Source organism: Arachis hypogaea, chromosome 11, assembly GCF_003086295.3.
Source record: "Arachis hypogaea cultivar Tifrunner chromosome 11, arahy.Tifrunner.gnm2.J5K5, whole genome shotgun sequence".
Taxonomy (NCBI): Eukaryota; Viridiplantae; Streptophyta; class Magnoliopsida; order Fabales; family Fabaceae; genus Arachis; species Arachis hypogaea.
The window spans coordinates 114,397-128,349 of NC_092046.1; the positions used below are offsets into that span (position 1 = coordinate 114,397).

General features: G+C 26.1%; 1 protein-coding gene across 1 annotated transcript; it reads left to right on the plus strand.

Moving 5' to 3' along the window:
- Window positions 1–7,485: 7,485 nt before the first annotated feature.
- Window positions 7,486–12,864, plus strand: LOC112723703 (uncharacterized). Its single transcript, XM_025775158.3, has 3 exons — window positions 7,486–7,914; window positions 8,742–8,822; window positions 12,420–12,864. The coding sequence occupies exons 1-3, from the start codon at window positions 7,549–7,551 to the stop codon at window positions 12,495–12,497; spliced, it is 525 nt and encodes a 174-aa protein (XP_025630943.1). The 5' UTR covers window positions 7,486–7,548; the 3' UTR covers window positions 12,498–12,864.
- Window positions 12,865–13,953: the final 1,089 nt, after the last annotated feature.

The window sequence follows — 13,953 nt, forward strand, 5'->3', positions numbered from 1 at the left end:
ATGCAAAAATGATGATACTAGCTTAACAATCCAAGGTCTAATAAAAGTTAGAGAGCTTATATTATATACTATTCTTATTATTGTAGACCTTTGTGATTGTAATTTCGTAATTAGACTTTTAGAATTTAGTTAGTATGAAATCTGTTGTATATACGAATGTTTAGGTACTTTTTCTGTCCTTGATTAACTTTCTTTAATCAAATTCTTTTAAAAAATCAAAAAATAAAAAAGGGACAACTCATTTAACGGATTTTTTACTTATATAAATTAAATAATTTTATTAATTACCGATTTTCATAATATTCCGCGTTTTTATCGAAATGGGTTGCATCTCACATTTCGTTTACAGTGTAAACGAATTAATTTTACACATATTTCGTTTACACTGTAAACGAAATACGGTTGACAAAACAATACGTGTATATTTCGTTTACACTGTGAACGAAATACATGTAAAGTTAATTCGTTACATTGTAAACAAAATACAATAGAACAAATTTCAAGCAGTTATAAAAGGGTGTGCAACCCATTGTATTCTTCACAACAAATTCACTACTCCTTGTAAAACTTTCCCAAACTAGTCATAATGTCTACTAGTAGTGTATATTTGGTTGTGTGTATTCCAATTGCCTTACGAGGAACGAGGATAACAGGGTGGTGTTTGAGTGTGAGAATCCGGTGCTGCTGCGCACACGACGAGTTGTCTCGTTGTCGGAGCTGAAGAGTCTGATATTGAGGCACCTCGATCATAGTGGGAGAAAAGAGATTGGAAGGATAGGGTATAGGATGCTAGCTCCAATGGGAAATGAAGTTTTTCGATTTCGTCTGTTTTGACTGCATGACGACGAGTATGTGCGGCTAATGTTTGACATTCATGATAGAATCATGTGTGAACAAGTGATGGAACTCTCTGCAGAGGTCGGTGATGTTGGTGACGATGGATCTGAGCAGTTGAACTTTGTGTAGGATGATCCGTCCCTCGCACCGCCGCCTATCCATGTTACCCAAATAGTAATTTGGCTTCTTCTGGACCTGTGAACCAAATCCTTTTTATAGGCGTCACTAAATAGAGACGTTACAGAATACGTGTGCACACGTCATACAATAAACAAAATGTGATATGTAATACATTTGGTTAAAATACTGTATATTATAGAAATCGGTAATTAATAAAATTATTTAATTTATATAAATAAAAAATCCCTCGTTTAACTCATCATCACTAAGACAAATTAAATCAAATAGAACTAATATTTTATTAGCTCGTTAAAAAAGTAGTAGTCTTTTCAATTTTGACTCAACATTTAAGATGAGCAAATTTGAACTCAGTAATCTCGTTTTGGCGGCTCTAAATAATAACCTCTGAGACTTTACTCCAATCCCAACTTTTAAGACTCTTAGCTAGGCTTTGATTGGTGAGTTTATCGACATTAAATAATAATGCTCAATCTACTTTTGGAGAATTCGATAATGTCTATATGTACTTTACTTAGAAGACTTCTAGTTATGGCTTTCCTAACAAACATATTAGGCCATGGTTGGCTTCATATCCAGTAAACAATAATTTACAATTTTATATAAGTAAATTCATGAACGAGTAGTCAAAGACCAAAGGTCCAAACTACTATTTTTTTTTATTAAAAAAAAAAAATAAGTCTTTAATTTTATAATTCGAAGATACATAAATTTTTAGCAAATTAAAAATACACAAATAATTTTTATTTTTTAAAATATGAGACTTTTAAATTTTTCTGTCTAAGATATATAAAGACAAATGAATCATTTGGAGAGACTTAGATGTCTCGCGTTTTAGAAAAAGAGAGACATTTTTATATTTTTAATTAGTCGATAACTTATTTGTTTTTGAGATAAAACGTCAGAAACTTATTTGTCGTTTTCTCCTATTATTATATACACACCGAAGACTAAAATTAGAAATTATATTATAATTGAAATGGCATGTCATGTCATTAATTCGAATAAGTGTGGATATTCTTTTCTTCTGAAAATTTTAGTAAGATTGTTTATATGTGCATAGCAATGATAGCATAGGTTTTTTTTTTTTTTTGTGACTGCAATGATAGCATGGTTGAGTTTTGGGAAATCTTTTCTTAGGCATGTTTTCTCTTTTAGGCTTAACAATTGGGTAATTTAATTTCTCCCTTTATCTAAGCAACCATATTTTCAGATGACAAGAAACTTTTAAAGTGTGTTTGATTTGTGTTTTTATTTTCAACATTTTTACATTTTTGAAATTTGTAAACGAAAAAAGTAAAAATAGTAAAAATAATTAAATTCTGTTTTTTGTTTTTATCTGTTGTTTTTACTTTATTTTTATAAAATTTAAAAAATAAAAAATACTAAAAATAAAAACAGAAAATAAAGAAGTAAACCAAACGTAACCTTAAATTTTAGGGTAATATTACGTGACCAATAATTTTTTTGAACAACATGAACAAATACCAATCAAATCAAAACACACTACACCTTCAAATTATTCACCTAAATCTTAATATTAGAATAACCATCCGCACACCTAGTAAAATAAACATCCAATATATCTATTATTTACATTGTTTAATATTTTCATTGTCTACCTATACTTTTTCTAAATTTTAACACATACATGTGCCTTAGTGCATCCTCTATTGGATATGTTCACGTGTCATTTTTTCATTTTTTAATTTTTAAAAAGGAAGCAAGCTAAGATGACTTCGATTATAATTTCCTGTGTCATCAGCTTTGTGGCTGTTAGTGTAAATAACATCTGAAAACCATGCCCTAGACTTCCAACCTTTCTTTATTCCGTGTAACTCATGTTTGAGGCTACTCTGAAATAGAGTGAGATGAGCTAGTAAAAATATAATTAGTTTAGAAGTGGGTTAATTTAGTTGAGTTCGGATAATTCAAAAAATGATTTGTTTAGTCTCTTCTTTCAACATATAAATATATTATTCACATGATGAACATACACCAAATGAAAAAATGATGATACTAGCTTAACAGTCTAAGGTCTACTAAAAGTTGATGAGAATATATTATATACTATTCGTACTATTGTAGACATTATTAGTTTTGTTATTGTAATTTCATAACTAGACTTTTAGATTTTAGTTAGCATGAAACTTCTTGTATAGATGAATGATTAGGTACTTTTTTTTTAATTCCTTGAGTAAAACTTTTTAACCAAATTCTTATAAAAATAAAAAATAATAAAACAATACATATAATCCGTTGGACTAACTATAAAGAATAATTCTCCACATATAAGCGTTTTTTTATACAAGTCTTTACAAGTCATTTATATTAACGCGCTTCGAACCGTCACTGCACGTTTTTCATCTTCTTCCTCCTTATCTTCTTCTTCTTCTTACTGCACGTTCTTCTTCCTCTTCCTTTTCTTCTTCTTATTTTCTTTCGTTTCTTGCATTCTCTTTCTCCTTCTTCATTTATGTGCTTTTCTCTCTGTTTTCTTTCTTCGTTATTCTCGATTTCCATTGTTTTTTGACATCAAGCTCTGAAATCGTTTTTGAAAAAGAAGAAGCAGCGGAAGATGAGGAGGAGAAAGAGAAAGAGTTATGAATTATGCATAAGATGTACTTCAACGAATTTTAGGTGTATTTCTTAAATTCTTTGTGTGTATTTTCATAATCCTTTGAGTGTATTTCTGTAATCCTTCGGGTGTATTTCTATAATCGTTTGGGTGAATTCCTGTAACCGTTTGGGTATATTTCTGTAATCCTTTAGGTGTATTTCTGTAATCGTTTGGGTGTATTCCTGAAGTTTCATTATCTTCAAAACGATTTCAAAGCTTAATTTCAGAAACCATGAAAATCGAAAAAAAACAAAGCAAGAATACCGGTGATAAACGCAGGTAAAACAACGAATGAAAAGGCGAAGAGAGAATGCACGAAGGAGATCAAACAAATTTGGCAAGAACCTCATTTTCATGGAAGAGGAAGAAGAAGAATCGTTCATAATACATGGTGAGTGTAACGCTTTGAAAACAGGAAGCGGTTGAATAATGCATTAAAAGGCCCGTATGTGTAGCAACTTGTAAGACTTATAAGTGAAAAAGACTTGTATGTGTAACAGGCCTCAACTATAAAAGGTCAAGACCAAAAAATAAAAAATTTAACTAAAATTTCACTCCGACCCTAATAATTTCATTAAATATCCCTAACCAACTCCAAATGAAAGCATAATACTATTAGGATCTCTATCCATTGTCTTCGTCGGACATTTTGGCCTTTATGTGAACCTCACCGGCAATAAGAGGTGGCGGTAATCATACATGTAATGTTAGGTTCCTATGTGCCAATTACAATTTTTTAGAGTAACTCCAATAAAATATTTTTGGTATCATTTCTGATAACTTTAAAATTGAATTTTACATTGAATACAATATCTGTATAAAAAGAGACGGTATCACTTTAAAAAAAGATTAACCAAATATTATTACTTGTATAATTCATTAAATAAAATAATAAAAAACGGTATAAAGTTTAAATTGAATTGAGACTAACTATTGGAGTGACAAAATTGAGTCTCAAATCAATTTTTTATGATAAATGATTTTGCAAATATTTATATTACCTTTTGTAGAACTCAAAATAAAATTAAACTAAAACTAAACATCGGAAATGTTTGTAAGGATAGGTAGTTCTGGATAGTTAACAAAATGCTGGTATTTTGCTTGTTTCAAAAAGAATTTAATACCAACTTTCTCTTCGTTACTTAATGTATTTCAAACCATAAAAAAAAAAACGAGTTACACAAACCAATCTTCATCTTTAAATTGGTGTTTACGAAGGTCTTCGATTTTTCATTGGAGGCTTGAAAATAATTTGCTGCATTGAAATCAACTAGTGCCTTCAAGTGTGGGATTATATTGAGGTTTGAAATTAATTGGGATAAACTCAAAAAGCTTTGTTGTTGTGTCAGAATTTGTAGCTGCCAATATCTCTACAGAAATTCCAGTGGTGTTACTTGGTTTAGGAGGTGCTGAATTAGCTGTTTTTGGAATTAAATTTGGATTAACAACTAGTGTCACAAAGAAATTATTGAAATTGTGCATACATGTTGCTTCACAATGGGTTGTTTTGCTCTCCATAGAACGTTGTGGTGTAGATTAAGAAAGTAAAATCTTATCTTTTTGTTGTGGTGGCATTGAAATTTTTTTTGGTTGTTTTTTCTTCCAACTTTTTAGCTTTAGCTTATAAAACACAACTAAGGCAATAGTTTAGGCCAAACACATTTGTTATGATGTAAATGTAGAATTATATATATATATATATGTGGCCCTTACAATACAATTAATTGCTTCACTTGTACTTGTTGCACCATTTGGCTAGGAGCATTGCTGGTGGGGGACACTTTTTTTAATTTTGCATGGGAAAAATAGATTATTAATTTATTTGAAGGACATTTAAAGCCTTAAAAATTTAAAGAAGGAATTGATAAATCCTATCAATTGATTTGAAGGACATTTAAACCTAAAAATATTATAAATTGTAAGACTAAATTGTACTTGCTATTACAAAATCTGTGTATTTTATGCTGCACACATTTTTTATACATCTATAATATTATAATACATTTTGAATATTAATATTCAACTAAAATATTATTTCCAGAGTACGTACTGACTATTGAGAATCTAAAAAAGATAATTACTGGTCAAACTAACTTTTTAATTTTTTCAGTTATCATTTTACATGTTTCCATTTCTCATTGGTTACACGTAAAAGTAGTCCTCAAGACTTAATACGTGGATCATTATGATTGGGGCGTCCTCGTTATAAAGCGTCAAATTCTCCATTATATGCTGTAAATATAGGAGTACATAGGGCACAATGCTCTCCGTACCTTCAAGGCTCTCTCACATACTAGTAACTATTATGCGTTTGGGACTTTAAAGTTAGTCAAGATGACAGAATCAAATTGTCTGTAAAATTGATACTAAAGATATCTTCTGACAGAAAGAGCTAATATATTATATTCCTAGAGAGTTATTATATTATATTATATTATTAACAAATGATTCAAAGAAATTTAGATTGTATATATAAAATTCTAAATCATACTATTACAAAAAGTTTGATTATTACGTTATAATAAATTTATTTATCTAAATATAAAATTTTTAATATTCTAATAATAAATTATTTTATTAAAGAATATATATTAGATACAATAATTAATATTTATTTAGATTACTCCTAATTTATAATTTCATAATATTTTTAAATATAGCCAAAATATAGATAACAAATACCTAAATTTAATAACTAAATGATACATTTCACATCTTAAATTAATCAATGATATATAGTTCTATCTTATATTTGAAAAAGATCAATATTATAAACATCTTTTTATATTAAAAATTAACCTAAACAATATTATAATATGACATGAAAAATAATGACATCTATTTCTAAAATAGATTTTAAAAACAAACTTTATGATGAGTAAAACCATTAAAGTTTTTAGTCATCATATTTAATGTATATGTTATTTTAACGAATTAGAAGGACTAAAAGATCAATAATTTTGTTTGAAGATATATATTTCATTTTATAGTAAAAATAACGGTTAATAAACTGTAATTATTTTACTAATGTATGTGTTACGTTACAAAAATACATCACAGTATATTAAACGCAAGTAATCCTACAATAGTGTTGATTTATGATAATTAACATTAAATAATATAATATAAAGTATTGTAACAACTTTATACATCCAATTGATAATGCCTTGGTTATATTATTATTTCACATGATGTAAGTCCAACAAGAAAATGGTCAATTATTATTTGTTTTATAAAAAAGCAGTGTTGTTACTTAAGTTAAGTGTAAAACGATAAAAAAAACATCACATCAATCAAAAGGCAAATCAAATTAATTAGTTTTCACTTTACTGATATAAATTTCTATTTTGTTATAAACACATCTTTGTAGATACTTTTTAGTATATAAATATTTTTTATTATATTTTATATTAATAATTCAAATAAAAATATAAAATTTAAATTTAATTTTTTTAATTGTGTTTATTTTAATAATAAATTATTTTTTAAAATATATATACACTTTATTTTTTTAAGCATATTAACATTTGTGTTTGTTTTAATATAAATATTTTTTGGTGACTTTTAATATAGATCATTAATCATAATATGTATACATTAAAATTAATTATTAAAATTAATTATTAGTATAAAATATACATTAAACAATAAATATATATTAAAAATAAATTAAATTATATATATTTATACATAAATATAAATACATAATAATTAATTTTGATAATTAATTTTAATATGTTGATAATATTTTTAATAAATTATTACATAAAAAACAAAACTACGAAACAAAAGCTCATTGTCTAATTAGATATGTCATTTTCAAGTCATTAATATTTCCAAATAGATAATGTGTACTTTAATTTAATTATCTGATCCCACCATTTATAAATAGAAATGTTTGATATTTGGCAGTTTCATTATTATCACCAGAAAAAGAAAAAAGAAACAAAAAAATGTCTCCATCGTCAGAGTCTTCAGGTTCCTCTCGTTCTTCCTTCTCATCGTCTTCGACTTCAAACAAAAGCAGCAGCAGTATGTCCATGGAACATACGTTGATGCAAACCCACCATACTCATCCTCTTCCTCCACCTCCTCCGCCTCCGGTTGTCACTACTCTCAGCTTGAGTTTTGCTGGTGTTCCACTCACTAACGTGCAGCCTCATCTGCAAAACCAGCAAATCTCTGCTAATAACAACGAACTTCTTCCCCGTTTTGATTCTTTGTCCTCTCTTCTTCGGAGAAAGAGGATCTGTGAAAACATATCAAAACGCATGATGAAGAATCGTGAATCTGCTGCTAGATCAAGGGCTAGGAAACAGGTATAAACCATTTATTAACAGTCTGTGTGTCTTTTTTTAAAGAAGTGCCTTGTGACATTTTAAAAATTATTAGTGAAATTTTTTTTATTTTTATTTTAACAAAGAATTTTGTTGGTGACATTTTATAACAAACAGTTTAATTAGGAACTATTTTTTTTTTTTAAATTATTTTTTCTTAAATTCTAAATTTTAAACTCTAAAATCAGATGATGAGTGACTATCTCACTCATTTATTTGAACAAGTATTCTGAGTGTAAATTTGCCTTGTGAGTACATGTGAGTATACAACAAATTCATTGGTTAAATATCAAATTCTTAAGTAAATTCAGATCCATGCTTGATCTGTCCTACTCGAATGTACTAAAACATATGCAAGAAATAAATAAAAATACTAAATTCTAAATTCTTGAAAAAATAAGTTTAAAAATAATTTGACAGTAAAAAAAAGTTGTCTAATGTTATTTAATTAAATGTTGGTTCTTCCTTAAAAATTAAATATTGTAAGTTTAACTATTTAGTTTTATTAATGAAACTTTGTTTTTTAAAATATATTGTAAGGATTTTTTTTAACAGTTGTATTTATTATTACTTTTAATTGAAGTCAATTTAATTTTTTTTAACAGCTGTATTTATTTATTAGTCAAAATAGCTTTAAATTATAGCCTTACTAATAAGGTTTATTCAATCTAATAGTTACAGTTAAATCATACGATTGCAGTGACATCAAATGGTGTTCAAACTTTTTCAAAACCCTTCTGCTCATCACTATTTAATTTGTTGAACATTAATGATTTTGATTTACTTGTTTTAATTTGATGTTGATACAGGCTTATACACATGAGCTGCAACAAAAAGTTAAAGAGTTAATAGCAGAGAACAATAGACTCAGAAGACAGAACCAACAGCAAGTTTGTTTTTCTTTCTCTGTCTCTTTTATGTTTTTCAAATCTTTTCTAATTAGTTATTATTGATTATTTGAAAACTATGATATTTTTATTTTATAATACTCTTTTAGACTTATTCATTTGCTAATTCATGTGATTTTACATTATTTTAGTATATAAAATATCAATTTCATGGCAATAACAACAATAATAATAAGTATAGAGATTGATTTTTAATTAGTCAATAGTAATCTATTTTTAATTAGAAAATTAACTTTTTAACCTTTATTTTTGGACAAATTAATTAGAATTGAAAATTTAAAATTTAGAATTTATGATTTAAAATCTAAAATTTAAAGAGATGATGAATATAAGAATAAAAAAATCATTTCAAAAAAATGGTTGATAATACTCCTTGAAAATAACTGATTTTTAGTTATACGATAAGAGTTTAGCTAATATGATAAGCTTACCATTTGTAAAAGAATTTAAATTTTTTAATTTAATAGATACAAAATAAATGCATTGAAAAATTAAATTTTTTTTAGCATATGTTCTTAGGGCATAAAATAGACAAACACATATGATAATATATAAGAGCAAGTCGATCAATGTAATTGGTGGAACCACCTTCTCTTAGTGTTGTTCTATTTTTGATCGTCTATTTCAACAAATCAATAAAATTCTTCTTTTGATAAAAAAAAACAAGTGTTAAGATTATAAATTAAGAAAATTTTTATTGAAAATACGAAAAATTTGGGTGCATTCGGTTTGTGTTTTTATTTTCTGTTTTTTTTTCATTTTTTTTAATTTTATAAAGAAAAAAGTGAAAATAAAAACAAAAAATGAGAAAATATTATTTTATAGTTTTCACTGTTTTTACTCTTTCCTTCACAAAATCTGAGAAAACAGAAAACACTAAGAATGAAAATGCAAATCAAACACACCCTTAGTTAAGTTTTCAATGTATTTATTAAAAGAAAGAATTTAAAATCTTCTACTAATAGTAAATTTATCATATACTCTAAGGGAACATATTAGCTAAATTTTTGATAATAATAATAATAATAATAATAATAATAATAATAACTACTATTTTAGATATATGGTAGTGGTACATTTATCTTATGAATGCCTTATTATTGTGATACTGTCCGGATCCATGATTAAATACATGATATATGTAGATAAATAAATATGAATTTTAAATAAAATGAATATATTTTATTCCTAATTGTTTATTTTAAAATATGATTTCTATATGTATCATTGTCTGATCTTTAAAAATTGATGCTTCTTTTGCAATATAACTCATTTGAAGAATTGTTTTCCAAAACTATATATGGTTTGATTATTTGTCAAACCATAAGAAAAAAGAATAACGAATATATATACATGGAAAAAAGATAAAGAAGAAACACTGCATTTGTATAAAGAATTCTTGTATAATATATATAAGTTGATTTAACAAATACTATCTATTATTAGCGGCTTAAAACACATAATTACTGAATTTTTATGTCAATAATCTTAGAAAACATTCGAAAAATTGGTTGGATTAAAAAAATAATAATTTCATTTCAAAAGTTTTCTTATATTAAAAATATTTAAAAAATAAAACTTGAAGAAGTTCATTGTATTGTCATATATAATAACAAAGGAAGGATAAAAATAATAATATATAATATATGTATTTAAAAGACCTCACTCAACAACACATATAAGGACAATTTAAAAAAATTAAAAAATACACAAGTTTTTTTTAGAAAATAGTGCGTATTTGTGAATATTAATAAAAGAAAATAATCGAAATTTTATATATGAATTTGAAATTTTATAAAATTCAGTTTATTATATACACCCAAAATATATATTTACAAAAGCTATTTGCATAATAAGTATATTTAGATATAATTTATATTGATTTTAATATTTTAATTTAATAAATCATATTTGTACCTAGAAAATAAGTATAGTATTAATTGTATTTATTAATATTTAATTTTTATATACGATAATTTTGTTTATTATATAAGTTTGTCTTATTAGTTATTACTAATACATTTTTCTGTCTCCTTTAGTATGTGCGTCTTTTATGTTGGAATAGATATTCCAAAAAGGTATATCTTGTTAAACAATATTTAAAAATGTGTATCATAATATGCACGAAAACGACTTACAGAATTAAATTTTAAGGTGGCCTCTATTATTAATTTTTGTATTAAAAATATTTTTAAAATTTCAATTACACTATAAATATGTTTGAAATTAAAAAATTACATCACATTAGTTTTTAACGGTTTTTTGTTAACTTACTTCTCATTTCTCAAGTCGTGAATGATCTGATACATATTCTTTTATATTGGACTAGACGAAACGAGAGAATTTTTTAAATTTAATACTAAATAATTAAAAAAATGATGTCATTTTGTCAAACATTTAGGATTAAAACTAAAATAACATTGTTTCGTTTAGTCCAATATAAAAAAAATATATGTCAAATCACTCAATGCATGATGTGTAACTCGATACATGTAGATCAATATGGTGTAATTTTTCAATCTCAAAGACCTTTCTATTACAATTAATAGAAGAGTGAAATATTTTAAGAATAATTAATGGTCTATATAATTTTAGTCATTGATCTTAATTATATATACAAAAGAAGTATTCCTCGTGTATTATGATTTTAAGTTGTATTCTAGTATTTTTAGTTATTAGTTTTGACTAAGTATATATTTTATGATCAAAATCAATAGCTAAAAATACTAAAATATCTAAAATCATGGTATATGTGAAAATCTTTTTTTATATTATATATAAATTTTATCATTAAGATTAATGACTAAAAACCACTAGAATATTTATATTCTTAAAATACTTAAAATTTTTCATACTATTATAAAGATATCTCCAAAAAAACCCATATTCTTGTATATCAAAATATGTTGATATGTGATTGGCATTGATCAAGCAATAAACACAGGTATCAAAAGTCAAAAAAATGTTTGGCATACATAAAAGAAGCATATTTTTATTATGGTATTAGAAAGCAATATATTCTCAAATATAAATGACCAGACTAATATGACTACTTTTTATTTTTATTATTGAAATTCTGGTGGTGTTTTTAAATAATGTGGAGAAGTGGTGTGTTTTTTTTGTATGGATAATCACAAAACTGAGACACAGTCTTGTGTATTTAAAATTTTATTTTTTGTTATATTGAGGGTCAGATTTGTGGTTTATAATTTTTTTTTCCACAAAACTGACCAACCGATTTGTTATCCTTTAAAAAAAATTTTAGCTTACACAAATGTGAGGCTCAGATTTCTCTATTACCCCAAATCTGACCCTAAGTTTTGTTTCCAAAAACAAAACTGAGCCTTCAATTTGTGAATTTCAATTTAAAAGAAAAAATTATCTCTATATCCATGAAAAACACACCATTTTTCCATAATTGAGCATAACATATTTTAAACTTCCATAACTAAAAAAATTAGCCTAATATGACACCAAAAAAAAATGACCAAACTACTAGCGGTAGTAATGCATCTATATTTTTTGAAACTGTAGCTTGTTTGCAACACTTTAAAATTAATGTCCCTTGATTGCTTGCAGATAGTTGAAATGGGTTCCAAGCAGGATCCAAATGAGAAAAAGGGCAAAAATAAGCTTCGCAGAAGTGGTAGTATTTAGTTAAGAAGAATGATAGAAGGCCAACATTTCTAAATAAAAATTAGCTAGTATTAACTCAAATATAAAGAAAAAAATTGTTGGCTTCTAACAATTGTGTTTTGTGTTTAGCAAAAACACTATTAGTATTGCTTAGGTATTGGTTTGTATGGTTTGTAAGGTGTTTTTTCTGTGAAGATAGTATTAGGAACCATTAGATGATTTAGCCAATATATTAAATAAAATATATAAAATCATCTAACAGTTCACAGTATAATTTTCATATCAAGATATCTTCACAGAAATATACGCCTTGTAATATTATAAGTAGTATTGTGTGAACTCTATGTATTATGATGTATTATGCTATGCTAAGTGAAATTATGAACTATTTGTGTTTTTTTTTTTTTCCCTTTAAAAGAGGAATATTTTATATATAAAAAATCTTGAGTTGTGGAAGGTTAAAGAGAGTAGAAGACAATGAGAGAAGAGAGGTAAAGAGAAAGAAAATCTGAGAATAGATTTGTTTGCTGAAGTAGAATGAAGAATCACAAAGTTAACTATTATGATGCAACTATACAACAAAAATGTAAACTAATTCTGATTTGATAATTCTGTAAAAATTTTTGTCAAACATTAAAATTAAACTGAATGAATGGTTTTGTTGAGCATGAGAAATTACACATTCAAATACAAACTCAATATCATCAACTTGATATTTACAATCATACAAAATTGAGAAGCTTGTCCACAATCTCCAGATATTTAATCAAAATAAGAAATTTTTATTAACATTAGGAGTGTTCAATGAGTGCATTAATATAATTTGGTATGTAAAAACTTTTAGGTACTATTGCTGTGACTTTATACTTTATATAATTTGTGATTATTTGTATTGAAGGGGGTGACTCACAAATCAAAAACTCACCCTTTCATCTTAGGTTAAGTACTCCTTCATCAAAAGTCTAATACACTAACAATCATCAGAAATGGAAGTTACCTTGATCATGCAGGAATTTGATTTGGCAGCACTTTTCAAATAGTTAAGAGTCTTAGAGATATCAGAAACTTTTCAAATTTTAAGATGTTGTAGAATACATTTTGAAAGAGTAAACGATATCATTTTTGTCCCCAACGTTTACGGTAAGTCCTATTTGTGTCCCTAACGTTAAATTGTCCTATTGGCTATTTGTATCTCTAACGTTTGTAAAAGTGATTCAATATTATCTTACCGTCAATTACATATAATGAATTTTAGTTGGAGTTATGAAAATCTCTTGAATTGAGAATACAAATGTCTGGGTCATAACCGATGATTCACTCCGAATAATAACTCATTAAAAGTTGAAACTAATCCCTGCAACATTTACATAATTCACTTTTTTAAGGACATAATTGAACCTGAACACAAATTTTGGGTACAATATTAAAATCGAACATATCCAAGTGAGTCCTAATTGAGAATGAATACATCCAAGTG

Excerpts from the sequence above, each read along its gene's own strand:
- LOC112723703 (XM_025775158.3), top strand. The coding sequence starts at position 7,549 with ATGTCTCCATCGTCAGAGTCTTCAGGTTCCTCTCGTTCTTCCTTCTCA. Across the intron at positions 7,915-8,741 it reads GATCAAGGGCTAGGAAACAG|GCTTATACACATGAGCTGCA; the intron begins GTATAAACCATT and ends ATGTTGATACAG. Across the intron at positions 8,823-12,419 it reads GAAGACAGAACCAACAGCAA|ATAGTTGAAATGGGTTCCAA; the intron begins GTTTGTTTTTCT and ends GATTGCTTGCAG.